The 21,291-nt window shown below is 33.4% G+C and overlaps 3 protein-coding genes across 7 annotated transcripts; all 3 read left to right on the forward strand.

Moving 5' to 3' along the window:
- The first annotated feature begins 1,783 nt into the window (after positions 1 to 1,783).
- TBL14 (TRICHOME BIREFRINGENCE-LIKE 14) lies at positions 1,784 to 8,168 on the forward strand. Of its 3 annotated transcripts, none has more exons than XM_088103337.1 (6): positions 1,784 to 2,000; positions 2,130 to 2,290; positions 2,994 to 3,257; positions 4,475 to 4,834; positions 6,188 to 6,383; positions 6,981 to 8,168. In XM_088103337.1, exons 3-6 carry the CDS (start codon positions 3,101 to 3,103, stop codon positions 7,807 to 7,809), a joined length of 1,542 nt encoding a protein of 513 aa, XP_087959463.1. In that variant the 5' UTR covers positions 1,784 to 2,000; positions 2,130 to 2,290; positions 2,994 to 3,100; the 3' UTR covers positions 7,810 to 8,168. The 3 variants fall into 3 exon arrangements, with proteins under 3 accessions (XP_087959463.1, XP_087959462.1, XP_087959464.1); XM_088103336.1 differs by having other exon boundaries at positions 2,163 to 2,290; XM_088103338.1 differs by lacking the exon at positions 2,130 to 2,290.
- Positions 8,169 to 9,992: 1,824 nt separating this feature from the next.
- LOC148205483 (uncharacterized) lies at positions 9,993 to 15,489 on the forward strand. Of its 3 annotated transcripts, none has more exons than XR_015783274.1 (5): positions 9,993 to 10,285; positions 10,351 to 10,654; positions 10,790 to 10,880; positions 11,118 to 11,204; positions 15,243 to 15,489. XR_015783274.1 is itself a non-coding variant. In XM_088103339.1 (4 exons), the coding sequence occupies exons 2-4, from the start codon at positions 10,457 to 10,459 to the stop codon at positions 11,144 to 11,146; spliced, it is 318 nt and encodes a 105-aa protein (XP_087959465.1). In that variant the 5' UTR covers positions 9,993 to 10,285; positions 10,351 to 10,456; the 3' UTR covers positions 11,147 to 11,465. The 3 variants fall into 3 exon arrangements, 1 of the variants encoding a protein (XP_087959465.1); XR_015783273.1 differs by lacking the exon at positions 15,243 to 15,489 and adding an exon at positions 14,734 to 15,007; XM_088103339.1 differs by lacking the exon at positions 15,243 to 15,489 and having other exon boundaries at positions 11,118 to 11,465.
- A 2,359-nt stretch (positions 15,490 to 17,848) lies between these two features.
- Positions 17,849 to 20,392, forward strand: PUR5 (phosphoribosylformylglycinamidine cyclo-ligase, chloroplast / phosphoribosyl-aminoimidazole synthetase / AIR synthase (PUR5)). The gene is made up of 8 exons (XM_047312116.2): positions 17,849 to 18,328; positions 18,410 to 18,504; positions 18,595 to 18,696; positions 18,783 to 18,842; positions 19,343 to 19,515; positions 19,595 to 19,697; positions 19,788 to 19,946; positions 20,042 to 20,392. Exons 1-8 carry the CDS (start codon positions 18,025 to 18,027, stop codon positions 20,210 to 20,212), a joined length of 1,167 nt encoding a protein of 388 aa, XP_047168072.2. The 5' UTR covers positions 17,849 to 18,024; the 3' UTR covers positions 20,213 to 20,392.
- Positions 20,393 to 21,291: the final 899 nt, after the last annotated feature.

A 21,291-nucleotide genomic window follows, 5' to 3' on the forward strand; every position in this document is an offset into this window, starting at 1 on the left:
ATTTCCAAAATTGGTCTGAAATTGATTCAAATTTGAACGAATTTAACTTAAAAATTACGAATTTAATAAATTACCAACATAATATATTATTAATTATTAAAACTTATTCCTCATACTTTTTTTAATAAATTGTGAAAGAGTTAAAAAATTGTTATACATCATACTTTCTAACTAAACAACCATATATGCATAATTACCTCTTAAAAAACAAAACTATTTGTTTATATGATTTTGTTTTGAAACATGCTCCAATGCCTTTTGGTCATAATAATAGCTTTTGATAAGCATATAAGGAATTACTTTAGTTTACATTTAATCATAATTTAATGAATTACTTTTAGTAAGCATGAAGGTACATATTTCCAGAGGTACCAAACTCATTAACTCATTTAAATAGTATATATTTTGGATCTTAAAAATTGATAAATGAAGAATGAAAAACCCCCAATAAAAGAGAATGGTAAGTATATATTCGTTGCGTTGCAACTTACGTGAATGCTATCAAAATTTTATTAGAACTAAAGAAAATTATTATATTTATTGATTTTTCAAAAAAAAAATATTTATTTACACTTAAAAATGAACATAAAAAAATTGTAAAATAAAATAAAATAAAATAAATTACAATAGCTTGAGATATTCAATCATCACTGCGTGGAACTATAAATGTATTAGTCAACCTTTATTATTATTTTTCAGTAAAAATGGTTTTGTTTACTAATACAAAATATAGTGTTGACATTATTTAAAAAGGTTATGATTTGATAATATAAATGATACATATTGTCCCAGATAATTGGATTATTTGTTACATAAGGTGATAACTCTACTGTATCAATAACATGTATTTAAAAACCTGAATTATAATCAATATTTAAATTGATTGATGGATCTTTAACCAATATTTTAAAAGTGTTAAAATCTTTATATGAATATTTAAATTTTTTATGGTTTTAATAAATGAAATTTATTTTATTTAAAGAAATCATATTAATTAAATAAAAAATATATAAAAATTCATAAGGTAGAATATAAATATGGAACTGAGGAATAAGAAAATTATATTTTTTTTATAAAAAAATAAAGAAAGCTAATATCATATATATGAAAAAAGGTAAATACCTATTTAAAAAATACAAGAAATGTGAGTTTTGTTGAAATATAAAAAAGGCAAGTAGATATCTCTGTTATTATATCAACAGAGACCTCTGATTATATTAATTTCTGGCTACTTATTCAGGTATTATAATAATCGAAGTGTCTAATTATAAAATTTAAAAGTATTATCACAAAAAATATGTTAGTATTTTTTTTAATAACTGGGTGGTATACGAGGCTGAATTAATTTTAAAAACTTAAAAGAACTTTCTTTAATTTTTTTATACGGACTATAAATTACACATTAACAAAGTTATACAAACTAAAAATTGACTTAGTTCATAATTTGTTGTACCCTATATTTTTTGTATGTTTTTAAAAGAGAATAAATTAATACGAAATATATAATTAATATTATCGTTTAAATTATTTTTTTAACCAACTGTTACCATTTTTATGTAATCTATGATAAATGTAAAAAGTATTAAAAAACAGGTCAAAGAATATAACAATTGAAAAATAATATTAAAATGTATGTTTATAGGCGTTAAGATCCAGACTTATTCTTTTATTCTTCAAAGCTGTGACTCCTAAGAAGAACATTAATCATCATTTGCAATCACGATCCCCACAGTACCTTATTTGATTATTTTAATGACAGAAATATCCCTCATCTCGTCATAAAACAAGGTTCTTCAATTTGGATCCCTGGCGGTGAGTCACGGACCAGCATAACCAGTAAAATAATAGCATCACTATCACCATTATCATCTTCTTCATCGTCCTCATCTTCTTCATCAATCTCAGGGTTAACTTCCTCTTTTCCATCTACAAAGGCAGTGGATCTGCAATTGTGAAAAACCCTACACAACCCAATCAAGTTGCTCCTGCAACTACCACAGGTTCTTATTCTGTTGTTTTTCTTTTTCTAATTTTTGTTACTATTAACATTAATATTTGCATGCATTTTTTTCCCGTTTCTCTAGCTTTAATTTCACTTATAAATTAAGAGTAGGCATTTGAATTTGAAGGTCTTTGTTGCAATTGTGCATGGAAATATATAGGTCGAGTCGGATCATTAGCAGGCAGAAAAGGCTACATCAATTGGATGTTGGTTTTGGATGTTTGGAGATCTTAATGAATTGTTAACGGAGATTTTGTTTGATTTTTCCTGATGTATGTCTGGCCTCTGGTAATACATCCACACTCTGATTATTTCTTCATGAGCATAAATCCGTGTTTTGGTGTGATAATACAATTCTGTTTTAATGGAAAATTTGTGCCCAGTTCAATGGGAAGTTGTTATCAGTTGAGTATGTGTCCATGACAGAGGTGTGTGTTTGTTTGCGTGGAGTGTGATTATGAAGGTGAATAATGTGTTTGTGGAAGATGAAATGCGGTACTAAGGAAGTGATTTTAAGTTGTTTGCTTGGCCTATTCTGAGTGCTAAAACGTTTTTTTGGGTTGGATGAGACTGAACTTCCTAGTGGGGCATTTTTAATACCAAAAAGTTCGAGTAGGAGAGAGATAAACAACAAGGTACGGAGTGTTGATTTTTTTTATTACATCGTTTTCTATTCGAACTGTGCAAGAGAGGATACATATACTCAACTGTGAAGTACAAATAAAAGAGTATGTATACTTTCCAGTAGTAGACAGTTCCATTAGGAAAGAAGAAAAAGGGAAGGAAGAAAAAGAATAGAAAGTGAGATAATTTTTTAAATTGTTTGGGAGGAAAGAAAGATAAAATGAGCAGACATGTGGACTTCTTTGCTTCATTTTTTGCTGAATCATAGACTTCTCTGCTTGAATACTGATGTCTAGCTAGCTCCAAATATTTTTATTTTCATGTCTTTATTTGTCTTTCTGATCCCTTCATTCTTATACTTACACAGATAAGCCTCTGGAACAACTAGAGTCACTGGAGATATTGTGTGATAGATATTTCCTGAATGTACTGTCTGAGTCAAAGATCTGTATTTTCTATATCGATTAAGCTCAAATGAAAGGAGGACATATTTATAGCTTTAAAGGGAGGTTTATTTTCCTGCCTCTGGTTACCCTTGTTCTATTTACCACATTAATGTGGACATGGGAGAGAAATCCAATAATAGCTATGACTTTAAGATCTGCTCAAGAATGGTACAACTTACCTTCAGGTTTGTACTCTAGCATGGAAATGCATAATACATTAACCACCTCTGTTCTCTTGATCCTTGGTACTGACAGATTGAGTTTGAACCAATTTATGCCGTATTTCAACAAAATCTAAAATCGAAAGCTGCTCCAAGATTAGATTTAGAAGTGGAATATTTTACAAGGAGGAATGCTTTTACCTCTTATTTTTTAGCGTGTTCAGATATTGATATTAATAATAATTTAAATAGTTTTGGAATTTGATGTGTCCTAGTTCTTTAACTTACTAATCAATCAATAAGGATCTTAACATTCATATGATGAATTATAGCTTATAGAAGCTGGATAACGTTCTTGAACTTAGACTTAATTGATAAGGATGTTGATATCTCTTTGGATCTGTTTGGGCTAACTTCTCCATAAGTTCCTTCTTGGAGAGAAAAATCAGAGGAAAAATTGAAATTAACTTCTTTATAAGCTAAAATTAACTTATGCATAAGCTGACTTGTAGAAACTCTCTAATATAGCTTCTGTAAATTTTAGCTCATAAATAAGCTAATTTAATTTTTTTCTTCTCGTTTTTCTCTTCTAAAAGAGCTAATGGAGAAGTTCATCCAAACATGCTCAAAATAGTTATTGCTTTTTGGCCTTGTAGAATTTCTGATAGAAACTTAGAAACACAAAACAGAATGTTAACAGGTTTAGAGGGAAAGTAAGCATGAAGGAATAGTTTGTCACTGTTATTACAAAATTAGGGACTATTCTCTTCCAAGGATTTTCCCTTACAACAGAGTAATGTGCTCAGTTTAGTCCATGATTTCCCAATACCCTTTTCCTATGTACACTTTCTGTTATTTATTCTTTCTATAAGCTACTCTCCTAATTGACTAACTGTCCAACTTCCAGCCTAACAACACTGCTATTTTTATTTTTTTCTAGTATACAATCTCTGGTCTGTCCTTCCTGACACATTGTATTGGTCCCTAACAATTTCCATGGTATAAAATAAACACTGTTAACTGCATGTGTGTCTGTCAATTTCCCTAATAAGTTTGACATTTTCAATTGTATTTGCCTTTTGTTGGATCTGTTCATCACTGTTCCATTGACTAATAATTAATTGATTCTTGTTGGTTTTGTTACCATTTTCTGTTTGTGTTTTGTAATTACCATTACCTAATTCTTCTATTTTCTGTTATTAACTGTACACTGAGGACTTTCTTTATGAATGCATCTTCAGCGGAAGCCCCTATTGAATCTGTGGCAACCGCAACACTGGAAAAGGATGTGGAAAAATCCGCTACTCCCAGCACAGAAAATAGAACAGAAATTCACCTTGATACTCAGGTTGTGGCAACTGTGGATTCTATACCTGCAGACTCTCCAAAATCTCAATACAATCAAAATTTCACTCCTTCTTCCAGAAGTACAGGAACTCCAACACTGGAAAAGGGTGGGGAAAAATCCATAACCCCAACCACAGAAAATGGAACAAAACTTCAATTTGATTCTGAGGGTATGGCAGCTATGGATTCTATACCTGCAGAATCTCCAAAAACTCAATACAATCAAAATATCACAGCTTCTTCTAGAAGTAAAGGTAGATTCTTTTTGTTCTATTCTTAAATTCATTATAATTAACTTTTTCTTCCACTCTATGAATATGTACCTACTGTCATCATTGTTCTGCAAGTACTTGTTTTCTGGGAACCGTTCAAATCACTGCTTTTGAGAATCTGCTTGGGCTGCTCTCTGGCTACTGATTACTGGTCTACGCTGTACACACTAAACAAAGTGAACAACTTTGCTACTTAAGGGTTGTTGTTAATAAGACAAACTAATGGAATCCCTCATCTACCGTAGAGTCAAGAAGTATCCCACTAGATTATTGTTCCCCTGCTATCAAACTTTCTGGATAAGTAGCATTTTCCTATCTATTTTTAGTACTTGCTTAAGTAGGATACAAGTTGAAGATAACAATGACATAAAAATGTTTCCTCTAACAGCTTCTAATTTCTTAAAACATTTTGTTCTCTTTGAATTGGTTGCTTATGCGGAATTCAAATTGGATAACAATGTAACAGATTCATTTCAAGCATTTTAATATTGGAACTTGATATTCTCTTTGAAGTTGGTTATTTCCTTGGGAATCTTAAGTTGTTTGACTGGAGCAATTTTTTTCCTCTCTCTTTCTCAAGTTTTGTAGTAAGTATTACTTCCACCTTCCACTATCATGATATCCATGAATTTTTTCAACATCACCCCCAGAAGTTGAATTCTATTTTCAAATCTTAAAGTTTGTTGATAACTCATATTCTGGGAAGTATTTTGAGATCTTAAAAAAACGAAGGCTGAACTCTTATTTAGAGTCTCCTCCTGATGTAGAATGGATTAAGCATATTGAAAGACTATAGTATTTCTGGGAACATTATATTATTATAGAATTTAGTTTTCCTATTATTTTAAAGATCTTCACTATTTTTAGAGATTGTATGTTTAATTAGTATTTATACACACTTTTATATTTGATCAAAATTTGTGCAGGATTTTATTATCTTTTGACTATTAATAAATTATACCCTTTAGGTGCCTCATAATTGATTATTGATATTTAATCTTAGAGTATCTGAAACTTGAGTTGTCAGAACATTTTCCCCGTAAAGGAGCACTCGTAGTTTGTTTATTACTTTGTTGTTAGATGATTGTCTTATCAGAAGAGGGTAATAGTTTCTTAGTCCAGAGATTAGCATCTTCTTTGTAGTTACATGTTTACCAGTACAATCTAGACTTTCTAACTGGTGACATTTGCCACAATTACTCCAACTAATGCCCCAGAAAATTAGCAAATAGTTTGAAGATTCTATGCCTTTTCCTGGTTTAATATGCTTAAGCCTTGTATCTTCAACAAAATTCTCTGGCTGGATTTATGTTGATTGGATTTCTCCTTTTGCAGTTTGTAATTATGCCAAGGGTAAGTGGGTTGCCGATAGCAGGAGGCCGCTGTATTCTGGGTTCAACTGTAAGCAATGGTTATCCTCAATGTGGTCATGCAGAATGACACAACGACCAGATTTCTCGTTTGAGGGATATCGCTGGCAACCAGAAAATTGTGAAATGCAAGAGTTTAACCGGTCTGCGTTCTTGAGAAAGTAGGTATAATATTTTCTTCTTCTTAGATATAGTTATTCATAACACATCTGTTAGGACATGGAAGGTATATGAGAGGAGAAAGGTGAGGAAGAGTACTTAACTGCTAAACAGTTAAGTGGGGCGGGAAAAGGGTCTTTATAAAAGGACCTCTTTTATTGTTTTCAGTTAGACAATTATGATTCTTGAGTGTGTAGACCGGTTCAGAACCTGGTGAAGGAGGTTAAGCTCCTGGTATCCCATTGTATTCTTGATTCTTTTGCTGTGAATACCATACAATTCTTTACCCAATTCTTGTTTTGAGATTACTGAAGTGTGTGAGTGAGTGAGATAGTTAGGATTCTTGCCCAGATTCCTAACAACATCTTTCAAAGTATTTGCCTGCTACGTTTATTCAATTGCTTATATGTAAATATGCTTAAAAGCTTTATGATTTTACGACAAACATAAATAACCTTGCATCATTTTACTTTTTATTTTAGTCTGTACTCTGTTTGCTTAAATCATAATTTCTAGTAATTTTGTCTTTACCTTTCTCTGTTTTTCTTTGGGTTAAAAAATATAACGGGAGTGGTATTTGATACTAATGTGGAATGTAGGATGCAGGACAAAACAATTGCTTTCATAGGAGATTCGTTGGGCCGGCAACAATTTCAGTCTCTAATGTGTATGGTCACTGGTGGGGAAGAGAGCCCAGAGGTTCAAAATGTGGGATGGGAGTATGGTTTGGTAAAAGCACGTGGAGCTATTCGTCCAGATGGTTGGGCTTATAGATTTCCCAAGACTAATACCACTATATTATATTATTGGTCAGCTAGCTTAAGTGATTTGCAGCCCTTTAACATCTCAGACAAACTGTCAAACGTTGCCATGCATTTAGACCGTCCCCCAGCTTTCATGAGTCGGTTCCTCCATCGCTTTGATGTTTTGGTTCTTAATACAGGACACCACTGGAACAGGGGGAAGCTTACTGCGAACAGGTGGATAATGCATGTTAATGGAAAGCCAAATGAAGACAAGCAGATTGAAGTAATTGCAAATGCCAAAAACTTAACAATCTACAGTATAGCCCGGTGGCTTGATTTGCAGCTTGTTTCTCATCCTCGGCTCAAAGCTTTCTTCAGGACTATATCTCCTAGGCATTTCTTCAATGGGGATTGGAACACTGGTGGAAGCTGTGATAACACTATACCTTTAACCAATGGAAGTGAGATCATGGAAGAAGGGTCTACTGATACAACTATTGAAGGTGCTCTAAAGGGTACAAAGATTAAAATACTGGACATAACTGCCCTATCGCAATTGAGGGATGAGGCTCACATGTCGCGCTACACTTTTAGAGGAACTCTTAATTCAAGTGACTGCTTGCACTGGTGCCTACCTGGTATTCCAGATACGTGGAACGAACTCCTTGTTGCTCAGATATAGGCTGTCATAGTTTAGGCACCTCTCCTTGCTTACAAATGCATTACAGAATGCATTAGTAAGATGTTTAGGGCACCAGAATATGTTCATTATTTATGGTCTAGGAAGACCAATTATTTGTTTCGTCCAATGATGTATTTCATTTATTGTTTTCTCAACAAATAGGAAAAGTGGGGAGATCGTACAGCCCCATTCCATTTTCATTTTAATGAAAGAACAATTAGGCGAAACTTATATATATGTATGATTTGGACAGAATCGAGGATGAACATAACAACACGAGGTATGAGCTATAAATACCATAGGCATGACCAAACTTGTCATGGCCTTTATTCAACAGTTTGAAATGATTTTGTATTTTCTATGGAGGTATCTGTATTATAATTGGTTTCCATATGAGTAGAGTGAAAAAGAAATTATCATTGAGACTAGTAATAAATGCTTGTGTGTTAAAAACACTGTCTTCTTTCTTTCAGGTCGGAATAAATTTCTTTCTTTATTTTATTTTATTTGTAACATGGGCTGTGTATCTGGTTACAAGCTAATCTATCCGAGAAACAGAGTGTAAACAGATTATGTTTAAGCTAACATATCATCTTCACTCAGTTTTTATGTCAGAGCATTGAGAATAATTATGTATAGTTTTGTCATCTAGTTTTCAAATTTAGTTAACCTTTTCACTTATCTTTTCTTATTCTTACATGTGTTTGCCCCTATTTAATTTTGTTTATCAAAAGTTTCATTCCAGAGAGCATCATTACAAAGTTTTGAAATTCTAATTACACTGGCACCCTACTGCTTCCACGATCATGTGTCTGCTCTTTTATTTTATTCTATGACTGTCTTAGAGAATGAAGGATCAGACTTAAGCTGCTTTAAGTCTCACAACAATGAACAGATAAAATCAACGATAGTGCCTTTGTGTATATAGGCATACCTATGGGGGAAATCCAAGGAAGTCAACCTTATGGGATAATGTGGTCAATAAAATTAAGAAAAAACTAGTGAGGTGGATGGGTAGGTTTTTTTCTTTTGAAGAAAGAACATGTCTAATTAAATTTGTTTTACAGTCCTCCCATTGTATTATTTTTCCTTCTTTAAATCACCAGCTGGGATATCCAACACCATTACAAATCTACAGAGATTTTTTATGGGGTTGGGATGCAATGCGAAGGGAGATAACATGGATAAAGTGGGTCAATATATGCAAACCTAAGGAATAAGGAGGGTTGGATATTAAGGACATTGGACTATCTAATACATTTTTGGCCGAGTGGAAATGAAAGTTGAGTACAATAGATAAGGGTCTGTGGAAGGAAATCTTAGAATTCAAATATGAGTCTTGGAGAAATTTGAATGATATTGGTAATCTTACTAACCAATCAAGGTAGTGTAGTGATTTGAGGATAATGTGTAGAAATGAGGCAGATGGGGAGTGCTTTAATGAGAATGTGGAGTAGAAATTAGAGACAGGTTCTAAGAATAATTTTTGGAAAGGGATGGTTAGGAGATCTTCCTCTTATGTATACATTTCTTAAGATGTATCTAAATGCACAAAATAAAGGGGCTATAATAGGGAAATTGGGATGGTGGAATGATAATAAATGTGTGGAGTGGAAGAGATCATGGTTTGAGTGAGAAAGACCGTATATATCAATTCTAATGTCATTAAAACAATTTTCTCTAAACGTGGAAAAGGAAGATGAATGGAAGTGGTGTGATGTAGAGGGGATGCATATATAGTAAGATCAACTTATGAAAAGCTAAAAAGTAACCAACAATGGAACGATACTGTTTTCTTTAGATCTTATTTTGAATATAGTGGCAACTAAGCCTAACTTGAGGCATAGAAAGTCCTAGTAGGCAACAATATATGTGTAATGCGTGGTGAGGTGGATGAAATACTGTGTTATCTACTTTCACTGGTGTAAAATATGTTTTTTATACCCATTTTTTAAACCTGTTAGAAATTTACTAGGTATAAAAATTAATACGATGACAGTATCGTAAATAAAATAATTTTTTTTATACCTATTTTACTGAGAACAGGAATAAAAAATAATAAATAAGTATTTTGTACTGGTTATCTGGAGATAGGTGTAAAAAATTACTTTTTCCATACCTATTAATTAAACGTTGTTAATTTCTACACCGGTCAGATAATATAATCGGTATAAAAATTTTGACATTCTATCCTAAATCCTTTTTCTCGAGTCACTTTTCTCTTCTCCATCTTTCTCTCTACGATTCCTTTCTCTCTCTTCTATAGCAATTGTGGCTATGCTCATGGATGCATCAGGTTATGTTGGCGTTTGTTGCTTTGGTGGGTTGTGGTTGCTCTCGTAGTGGAGATGGAAGCAGTTCTAAGAAGGTGTAACTGACGTCGAGGAGAGGTTTACGGAGTCGATCTCCTTCGACAAACAACTCTACAAGCAAGGCATAAAATGGAAGAAGAGCGCATGCGTCGATTGCTCACTAGGTCAGTCACAATCTTTCACTCTTCTAATTCAAGGCTCAGCTAAACACTCACTGTTCTTTGTTTAGGGTTTGATAAAGTGCGAGCGACAAAAACTCCATTCTCGAAGGTTTGGAGGAAATAGAGAGGCGCATTGAGAATGGAGAGTTCAATTGGAGAGCTAACAAAAAGGACATGCACATGAACATCGGTGAGCCTACGAAGAAGCTTCACACCGCTCGAAGTAGGAACAATCAGTTTTTGTCTGACTTTCGCCTCTGGTGCCGCGACGCTATCGATGGGATCCTCGTGAGCATGAAGCAGCTTCAGGATGATGTTAGTCTCCTCCGATCGCTGCCCGCTAAATTCATCTGTCACGCTGACGCCGAACCTGTATTGATCAACCCTCCATCTCTCTCGCCCCTTGATTTGCCATTCATTATTTAACTTCGAATTTTGATACGTTTTCTCTGCCTACTTTGATGCAATTTTGTTATGTTTGGTTGATTTATTTTGGATAAATCTCAGGTATATGAAGGAGTGTGCCAAAGGGGTTTTAGGACATTGAGTTTGGGACGTTGTAATTTATCCAGAGTTATTGGGAACTTATTTCCAAAAGGTATGTGTTGAAGATAATAATACAATTTTCAATTTTTGCTTTAAATTTTTAATTTTGTTGTGTGCGATTATACAAAGGAATAAGACTCTGATTGAGTCAATTATTTTTGGATTAGTTTGACAATTGTTGGTCCTAATATTGTTTTCATTATGTTGTATTGAACATCTTATTAAAAAAGTGAACTCTATGATATTCTGTGTTCTTTTGCTGATCCTTTTCTTACCTGTCTAATTGCAGTTGGAAATGGTTTTACTTTGAAGAACTGATTGTTGTATGGAGCAGCTAATACATATTGGGGTACATCCAGGTCCATTCATGCGTCGGGTATAAGATGTTGGATTAGCTTTGTGTGCTTGCCTTACTTTTCATTCTTGCTGATGTCACACCGAAATGCATTGGGAAATCTTGTTTGGTTATTCATGGCTTGTATTTTGTCTTTTTCTTTGGTGATGATGTCTAAATGGCCTAAAGTTAATGCTACTTTTGTTTAATTAGCTCTGTAATTTTTGTTTTGGTCATTCCCTTGGATGGATATATTTGTTTATTGTCCCTTGAATTTGAATGATTGATTTTTTTTCTCCTCAATTTCTTTTCAGCATATATTTGATGTAATTACTTGACTTAGTTTTTTCCTCTGCTTTCCATAGTTTTTCTTCTGATTAATTTGGTATAAAATTGTTATTTAGTTACATTGTATTATTGTTGTCTGTATCTTTTTACAAATCATGCTTGTGTATGATTCATAGTGCATTCTTTGCTTGAATATGTGAAGGATATTGAGTACTTGAAATCTTTACTTCAATTGTTGAATCTTACTAAAAAGCAATTAGTTTAAGCTTGAATATTCTGATTTCAGCAGTCTTGTTACTTGTATTTTCTCTTTTGAAGATGTTATTTCTCTTTAAAAATAAATGCTGGTTGAACCTAGATGTAATAAGTAATGTATGGTTTTCATCTAGTTTATTTGCCTATAGAAGATGTATTGACTAAGTTTTATTTCAGAATTTTTGATAGTTGCAGAAGAGTGAATATGGTTTCTTAATTACTTTTAGAAAAGGCAGAGAAAGAGATAAAGTTCAGTGGTATAGAATTAGAGTAAAATAGTGGGGATGTAGTTAGATGCTACTGAAAAATTTCAATAGGTACGGAAATAAGAAGTTAGTGGTAGACCACCTTATATTTTTGTTTATAGAATCAGTATAAATTGGTGGTTTTAAAGAATTGGATAAGTTATAAAAAGGAGGGCATGGGAGGGCCGTCGGGGTATTTGTTTTTAATAATAATTTGTTAAATATCTAATTTAGTTACTTTAGTACGTTAGTCTTCTTTGTTGGTAATTGTTTATGTAAACTTAAATCATAAAAGTTTAATTAACGAATTTTATTTAAGCCATGATGGTTTAAGAAAATATGTTTTTGGTATAATAATTGGTGGAGTATTATTCCTTCTATTCCAAACATACAACTTTAGTCATTTTGTTGTTAGAAGTTTTGTTTGATAAGTGTATATGTTGTTTATCTAGGCTAGCAAAAGATGTCTTTTCATTCCATCTTATGATGCATTTGAATGGTTTCTGCCATGTGGTATATGCTGAAGAGTTTTTTTTTTTTGAACAAGGCTAGCTATCGTTCATGGTCCAGATAAAATGAGTGTTCTTCTGAAACTTTTAAATAATTTAAAGATGCTATTACGGTCTTGGCATGTAGGTGCTAATTTGTATAAAAAAAAATATAATTAAGTTGGTAGCATGAGTTTTCCTTTCATTGTCCACCGTATGGGCTAAAGTTGGCCTTTGTAAGACCCTTGATTTTAGCAAAAGATAATTTCTGACATCCTCACCATTAATGCACGCCACATCATTTCTCAGCCAGTAAAACCCACTACCTAATCTGATCCCCTCTCTCTCTGTCGTACACGGAAAAGCTGCGCCCATCATTTTTTTTCTGAAACATTAAAAACGTACCAAACCCTGCATGACACACGCAACCTGTCGCGGGAGAAGCTTCCCATTTCAGAGTTGGTGTGCAGGTGTCAACTTGGGAGACGTTCGTCCGAACGAACGTGAGTTTAACACAACTAGAATTTTTGAAAACTCTCTCTCACCTACATCATTCATCTTCTTCCTCAGAACCCAACCTTTCGTTTTCTCCAACTTCTCTCTAGAAACCCTCACCTTCTCTTTACTATAACTCATCACCTTCTTCTCCGATCACGTTTCAGAACCGTAGGAACGTTCCTGGCACCGTGAACTTCAATCCGACCCGAACAGATCCTAGTTCTGTAACCGATTAAGTGAAAGTTGTCGAGCGAAACCTGAGGGTAGGACGCTGTTAGAGGACGGACAAAACCTTACTTTTCGGGAGTACACTGCTATCCAGGTAAGGGAAGCTTATTAAATTTAATTCGTATGTTTGTCTTGTACTGTATGAACATTATGTGTGTCGCATGAAGTATGAACCGTGTTATCTGATTGTTGGTAGATGATCATAAGTATGAAGTGTATATTGGTTGAGTATGCATGGTCGAACGTTGTTGTACTGCATGAATATGGTATATGTTGGTTGAAATGTATGATATGAGCGATACGTATGAATATGAAAAATACCTGCTTAGAAGTCGTGAACGTAAGTGAAACTTGAATATCAAATTCCCTATGATAACGTGTGTCCGACATTAAACGGTTCTCGACCGTTTGGTGTTCCAGTAAACTTCTTTGAAATGGAATACTTTCCTTTGGGAAGGATTCTGGTCGAGCATGAGTTATGTAGGTCTTTTACTTAGAGCTCAAAATGAGCAGTGTCGATCTTACACATAGTAATCGTATTGGGTAGTGCTCGGTCTTACACCAAGCGCTCTTGCTCTTTCTTGAAAAATCCTTGAAATACAGATCCTTCATCTGTGTCGACCGTCAATGTCGAGCATCCTCGTAATACAGATCATTCATCTGTGTCGACCGTCAATGTCGAGCATCCTCGTAATACAGATCATTCATCTGTATCGACCGTCAATGTCGAGCATCCTCGTAATACAGATCATTCATCTGTGTCGACCGACAGTGTCGAGCCCCTTAATTATACCGATCATCCATTTGTATCGACGACAGTGTCGAGCACCCTTCGTAATACAGATCATTCATCTGTGTCGACCGACAGTGTCGAGCACCCTCCTTAATACAGATCATTCATCTGTGTCGACCGACGGTGTCGAGCACCCGTTCTCGGTCGTCCTCGTTATAAAGAGGACTAAAAGTTCAATATTTACGTACTCGGATTGAAAGACAAAAATAGAATAAAAGTGAAAGGTTTTGAATGACGAACATAATATGAGATGATTAAATGGTTATGATTGTTGTACGAGCGTTCCAGGGAGGAACGACTCACACATGTTGAATGTGGAATTTGGTAAATTATGACTGTGGGCATGCTAATGCTGGCTTGGTCCATCCTGATATTCCGTGACACTCGTCTTCACGTAGAGGAGAGTGGTTCATGTGTGGGAATGGCAGGAGGTCTTTAGTCCATAAGTTAACATGGGCGACGTAAGAAACAGACTAACCTCGAGTGGCAGCTGTCGAGTGTAATACAATTACTACACCACTCGGGTGCAAGGACGCCTGTAGCTACACAGATTCATACGGTCCGGACGGTCAGTCTAGTATCAGGAATTGATTTGAGTTAATGGATTGATTTAATTATATGTTGTGAAATATTTGATATGTTGATGTACTATGAAATGAATGATTTTACTTGAATTAAATTCAATAAGCTTACCCTGTGTCCTCTTCTTTGTGTTGTCGATTGTCTTTGTACGTCCGTCTTGTCCTTGCGATGATCATTCATGTGGATGGGAGCAGATGGAAGTGAGCTGCTGGAAGAGGCGCTGGCGGAAGAAATTTCGGAAGATGTCGATCTGGTTGAAATAGGGATTAAGGTCGAGCCCTAGAGTGCTCGACATGTGGTAGCTGTTAGAAATTTTGTTTAGTCTTAGAATTTGTATACCGTCGGCTACATTACCTTTTGTATCTTAAGCCGTTCGACGTTTTGGACCTCGTATCTTTTTGTAAAGACTGCACTGTTTTAATGATTAATGTAATTAATTCTGATTATGGTTATCACTATATTTTGGGATGTTACAGCCTTCCTCTTTTCTATTCTTGTTTTAATCTTTAAATAAAACATAATAGATATTTCACATGAAATTGGACAATTAATTAGTCTCATTTCTCTTTCTGTTTTTATTTTCCATTATTTTATTTACATATAAAAATCTATACATTTCTATCTTAAGTATGCTTAGACTAATCTTCTTGATTTAAGGTAAAGCAAACTTTTTTATAATTTTATTTCTACCTCCAATTTAAAGGTCTAATGGAAGTGGAAAAGTGGGTGATAAGAGCCTGGTTCGAGCTATTGACATGACTGCATTTGAGTTTGATCTACTAGAAGAATATGATTCACACTTTAAGAAGCTGAGTCTAGGTGATAAATTGCTTATCGAATTCTTCAAGTGATTAATTGTTAGAAAGACAAGTTATTGAATTATAGACAATGTAATTGTTAATTTTTTAAGTTGGATTACAAATAATGTAATTTTTCATTTCTATGTGTAACCGTTTCAAGTTATTAATTATTTAGAATTATGAAATTGAATTTTATACCGGTTTGAATATGGATAGTAGTACATACAAATCAAATATTCAAAAACAAAACGTCATTTTTATACCTGTTATAATAGCTACAGATATAAAAGTAAGATTCTTTTATACCTGTTGTGCAATAAGCAGGTGTAAAAATGGTTTTTTCATTATGACTTTTTATACCTGCTCCCAGAATGACAAGTATGAATATCAACTTTTATGCTGGAGCAAGAAATGGTGTGAAAAGGTGAAAACTTTCTATACCTCCTATTTTTATACCTACTCGAAAATATGTATAAAAAACCTTTTTTAATAGGTATAAAAAGCCTTTTTTGCACTAGTGTTTTTACTAAGTTGACAACCACAATATGGAGTGTGTAACAAATGGATAGAGACAAATTCAATGAAACATTGTCAAGCAGTAAATCACTTCTAATAATTTAGTAGTTTAGAGCTTAATGTCAAATGTAATATCTTTTCGAAGTGTACGTGAATAACAACCATTTGGGATTTTTGGAAAATGAAAAACTATAATTATCTTTAAGAATGCTAGTGTGGATGTAAAATAAATCTTTCGTTTGACACAAATTAAAGTTTGGGTATGATTAACACATAAATTCAACAAGACACTCATTTCATAGTAACAAAGTTGGTCAGTAGAGGATGTTGTGAAATAGGAAAGTATGTTTGGTTAGTTTTTAGAAAACCTCTACTCTATTTTGTAAATAAGGACCTAACACACTGAAGTAAGGTACTAATGGATTAAGTTGTAGAATGTTTAGCAATGAGTTAACTTTGGTGAAAAAACTTACACCATCATTTGCTTGAACAAACCTATTATATCTTTACACATCAAAAGCAAGATTTCAATATAGAGTAGCAATGCAATTATGGATAACATTTGAAGGATTACACATGTCCCTATAATTAATCTTTCTACTTTATCTATTATGGGTATTTTGGAGTTTAATTTGAGGTGTGTCCTAATTTTTAGTTGATAATGAGCCATTTTTTCATGTGATAGAATTTTTTTTTTATAATTTATATTATAAGCATTGCATTGTATTTAGAAGTATAATTTTGAAAGTACTCGATTAGACTTATTTTATAAGTTTGTATAAGGGTCAAGACATCATAAATGCTTGCATTATTTATTTAATTATTTTTTGTTGATAAAAAAGATTGTGAAATTATATTTTATTGGAGAGGTAATATACAAGAAATTAAAGAAACAAGTAAAACTATAAGTTTAAATAAGCTTTCACTAAAATCATTTTTGAAGTTAAGAGACTTTAATATGAGTATTTTTATTTTTAAAGCAATGTAAAATTTAGCGAAATTTTTTCTATCAAGCATACAAATTGTTTTTAATCATTCTTATTTTTTCAAAAATGAAATTCAACCAGATATAAACTATGAAAAATTGATAGATTTGATTTTAAATTATTAAATGTTGGTAATATTTTATCTAAATTAATCTAAATCACATGTCTCTCTTTATGTAGAAACTTAAAAATACACAAATTTTATTAATAGGGTACTCAATAGCTAATTTATATTCATTTTCTTTTTAACCTTTATTGAAGGATACAAAAAATTATAAATATAAATCTAGGTCACACAAAAGTATTAGTTCAATTGAGACTCTTACCTTATACTTTTATTTTCTTGTACTTATTTTCGTCTACCCCTTTCACAAGAATTATCAACTCAATACCTAAAAAACATTATGTCTAAACTTAGTAAGAACACCCTATTATAGTTAAAATATTTATCATAAAAAATTATTATATTATTTTTTAAACTTTTAATGTAAGAATTAAATTAACTTATATTTTGAATTTTAGAAACATGGTTAAAATTTCCCTTTAATACACTGTATATTCTTTAACATGGTAAATTACACTTGTAGCAACAAATAATATAATTTATATATTGACATCCTCACGTGTGAAATTTATACATCTTTTGATATAAAGTTTTCTTACATATTTTAAATATATTGGAGATATAAAGAGGTTTTCTACAAAATAAATAAATATATTTTTAAAACTTTTTTAGGTTTGATTTAATTCGATCTCTAGAAAAAAGAATTCAATCATTTGCATATTTAAAAATTTTGAGATAACCTAGTCATCATGACATAGCCATACTTTGAAGTTTACGATCATCCAATGCAAAGATAAAAGTTATCTATCAAACTACATTGTCACTTCATTATTTTAATTTTACATTATCTTAATCTAATACGAGCTTATCCTTTCATCAACCAAAACGACGTTGTTTCAATTATTCTATTAGGCACACACCCACGACAAAAATCTCTTCCCCACTATAAACCCATACATTAGGGCGCGCTTTTACCGGGCCTCTCTCGCCACCGCATCTCCACCGCGTCTCCGCCGCAGTTCCGTCCATCTCTCCCACCGCAGCTCCGTCCATCTCTGCCACCGCTTCTGCTTATCTCACTCGCTCTTTGTTTCTATAATTCTTCTACCGATCTCAACAATGAGTCTTTCAGCATGCGCAGAGCTATCACGTTGTTTCGCCGCCGCAGCATCCGCGAAACCTAATTCCGGCAAGTCCAACCCCACAGCCGCAACAAGCCTCGTTATAAACAGTCCAATAGGTCGTGACGGTGCCGTTTTGTCAGTTTCTCGGTCGAGGAAGACCAGCAGAATAGTCGTGGAAGCTAGTCAAGGTCTTACTTATAGGGACGCCGGCGTGGACATCGATGCCGGTGCCGAACTCGTGCGCAGGATAGCGAAGATGGCGCCAGGGATTGGAGGCTTCGGCGGTTTATACCCTCTCGGTATCGTTTGAATCTCTTTTTTTACTCTTTTGTTTTTCGTTCCTTGTAATTGAATTTTAATCGAACCTGTTCTCTGGGTAGGTGATTCGTACCTCGTTGCCGGAACCGACGGCGTGGGAACGAAGCTGATGCTTGCGTTCGAAACTGGAATTCACGATACTATTGGGATTGATCTGGTAAATTTTTTTGCAAAGTGATTTTTTTTTAATTTTTTTTTGTATTTTGTGTATGGTTTTGGAGGTTTGAGCGTTGTTTATTCTGTTTAGGTTGCGATGAGTGTGAATGACATTGTGACTTCGGGGGCGAAGCCTTTGTTTTTCCTTGATTACTTTGCAACTGGCCGCCTTGACGTGGACGTGGCGGAAAAGGTAAATTCTGCGCCTTCTATTAAACTTTGAGCGAGTTGTGAAAGCTTATTCGTGTTTCTATTCTCATATAACTTCATTTTCTTCAGGTTGTAAAAGGCATTGTTGATGGTTGTAAGCAATCTGATTGCGTTCTTTTAGGAGGAGAGGTAATTGACAAGTCTTGCTGCATGTTTTTTCACTGTATATAATTGGGTGGCATCGGTCTTGCCATGTCATGTTGTCATGCATTCACTTTTGACACTGAAGTAACTGGATAATTCACTGCTAAAATTAAATCTTTTTTGTTTTAAACTTATTGCGAGTCTCAGATATTGAGTTGAGTGTACTTAGATGAATGATTGGATATTTACTAGAACAGATAAGTTTTGAACAACTGCTTGTGAGAGAAAAAAGTTGAAGGGGCAGTTATTATGTTGTGTGGCTTGACATTGTGAGAAGAGTAATAGAACAAACGCTAGTCACCGTTTACTGGTTCAAATGTTACATGGATTCTTGGAACTTGATTGTCGTGGATTTTTCTGATCTTACATTGTTGCCAAGATGATTAAGTACTTGAATATATTGTTGCCAATATCTCTTCTGTAATAAGTGTGATAAAAGAGAGTATGGTTTTTTATATTTCTATTTGGTTTTATTTGCTTTTCAGACTGCAGAGATGCCTGGTCTCTATAAAGAAGGTGAGTATGATCTTAGTGGCTGTGCAGTTGGAATTGTGAAGAAAGATTCTGTAATTAATGGGAAAAATATAGTTGCCGGTGACGTTATTATTGGTCTACCATCGAGTGGAGTTCACTCTAATGGTTTCTCACTTGTAAGAAGGTTGGTCAAGTATAGAATCGATTAGATTTTATTTATTATGGATTATCAGTTGCTGAAATTTAATAATATATCCTAACAGAGTACTTGCTCAAAGTGGTCTTTCACTGAAAGATCAGCTTCCTGGTAGCAATATTACAATTGCAGAGGCTTTGATGGCCCCAACTGTGATCTATGTCAAACAGGTGATTCTACATTCTGCGTGACAAACTTTTAAATACCATTTTTTTCTTATATAAATTTTTCCCTTGACTTACTCTCACTTTTCAAAATAGGTACTGGATTTAATTAGCAAGGGAGGGGTGAAGGGAATTGCCCACATCACTGGTGGCGGTTTCACAGATAACATACCCCGAGTTTTTCCGGAAGGCCTCGGAGCATTAATATACGACGGCTCGTGGGAAGTGCCTGCAGTGTTTAAGTGGCTTCAGGAGGTAACACATCTTTCTGTAACGCTCCTTGAATAAATATACCATAGCGGAAAAGAAATAATATAAAAACTAAATTGATTGATAACTTCTCACATTAGGCTGGGAAGATAGAAGACTCCGAGATGAGACGGACTTTCAATATGGGCATAGGGATGATCCTGGTGGTTAGTCCAGAGGCAGCTAACAGAATACTCGAGAACAGAGGCCAAACAGACAAATTCTACCGCATTGGTGAAATTATAAGCGGCAACGGAGTCACCTTCAGCTAATTTTTTTAGTTGAGTTTATTTAACGTTGTAATTTTAATACTTTAATATAAAGTTCCTCTCAGGATGGGATTTGAACTCTTGGTTTACTTTGGAGCCTAATAAATTTCCAAACATAAATGTTACAACATTTGGCAACAATTTTGCGGATGTTAAGTTGCTGTTGAAAAGTGTTTACGCTTATCTTGATCTCCCATTTAGTGAAAATGATTGAAGTATAATGATCTTGTGATTTTAGGGACACAATGGAAGAGGAAGCTTTTACCATAGTATCCACATACAAGGATATCAAATTTGAGATAAACTCGTGAGATTCGAGTTATAAAAAAAAATTATATAAATAATGCCATAAGTCTTCAAAATTATATAACTTTAAATAAATAAAATTTATAATTATATTGTTCATAAAAATAAATATTTGAATTATTTTCATTATTTTGATGTATTTTATTAAATATATAACTTTCAAACTTGTAGAATCGTTTCAAACTCACGATTTTATACAATCTTATCAATTTCACGGTTGATTTTATCGAATTTATGCAGAACACAAGTTTATTTTCAAATTGTTTCAAACTCACGATTTTACACGATCTTATCAATTTTATTGTTGATTTTACCGAGTTTGTGCAGAACACAAGTTTACTCTCGAGTTAACTCGGAAACCATAAATGTAAACTCGAGTTAACGTAAACTTGAGTTAAGTTGAAAGTTTGATAATCATGTTCACTTGAAAGTTTGATAATAATGTACACGGAAACAGTTTTTTTTTTCAAATAAAGAGCGTTTCACAATAATATATTTTTATGATAAACTACAACGTTGGAAAGTAATCCCCTAACTCTAATATAAGAGACTACATGGGTACTGACACCTTAATCTCCACATTTCTATTGCATCGTTATATATTTATTATATGAAAATAATAAAATATTTCTTTTCATTTTTATACACACAAGATAAAATTATTTTGTTCAACTGTTTTTCTTTATAAAAAGATATAATTTTTTTATGTGTATTTTATATTTTGATATATTATTTTTCCATATTACACCTATTATCTAAAAAAGTAATATTTAACG

This window comes from Vigna umbellata, chromosome 1 (assembly GCF_029865625.1).
Source record: "Vigna umbellata cultivar VRB3 chromosome 1, Vumbellata_1.0, whole genome shotgun sequence".
NCBI classification, from domain to species: Eukaryota; Viridiplantae; Streptophyta; class Magnoliopsida; order Fabales; family Fabaceae; genus Vigna; species Vigna umbellata.

Excerpts from the sequence above, each read along its gene's own strand:
- PUR5 (XM_047312116.2), top strand. The coding sequence starts at position 18,025 with ATGAGTCTTTCAGCATGCGCAGAGCTATCACGTTGTTTCGCCGCCGCA. Across the intron at positions 19,698-19,787 it reads CTGTGATCTATGTCAAACAG|GTACTGGATTTAATTAGCAA; the intron begins GTGATTCTACAT and ends TTTTCAAAATAG. Across the intron at positions 19,947-20,041 it reads TGTTTAAGTGGCTTCAGGAG|GCTGGGAAGATAGAAGACTC; the intron begins GTAACACATCTT and ends TTCTCACATTAG.
- LOC148205483 (XM_088103339.1), top strand. The coding sequence starts at position 10,457 with ATGCACATGAACATCGGTGAGCCTACGAAGAAGCTTCACACCGCTCGA. Across the intron at positions 10,655-10,789 it reads GTCACGCTGACGCCGAACCT|GTATATGAAGGAGTGTGCCA; the intron begins GTATTGATCAAC and ends GATAAATCTCAG. Across the intron at positions 10,881-11,117 it reads TGGGAACTTATTTCCAAAAG|TTGGAAATGGTTTTACTTTG; the intron begins GTATGTGTTGAA and ends GTCTAATTGCAG.
- TBL14 (XM_088103337.1), top strand. The coding sequence starts at position 3,101 with ATGAAAGGAGGACATATTTATAGCTTTAAAGGGAGGTTTATTTTCCTG. Across the intron at positions 3,258-4,474 it reads ATGGTACAACTTACCTTCAG|CGGAAGCCCCTATTGAATCT; the intron begins GTTTGTACTCTA and ends ATGCATCTTCAG. Across the intron at positions 4,835-6,187 it reads AGCTTCTTCTAGAAGTAAAG|TTTGTAATTATGCCAAGGGT; the intron begins GTAGATTCTTTT and ends CTCCTTTTGCAG.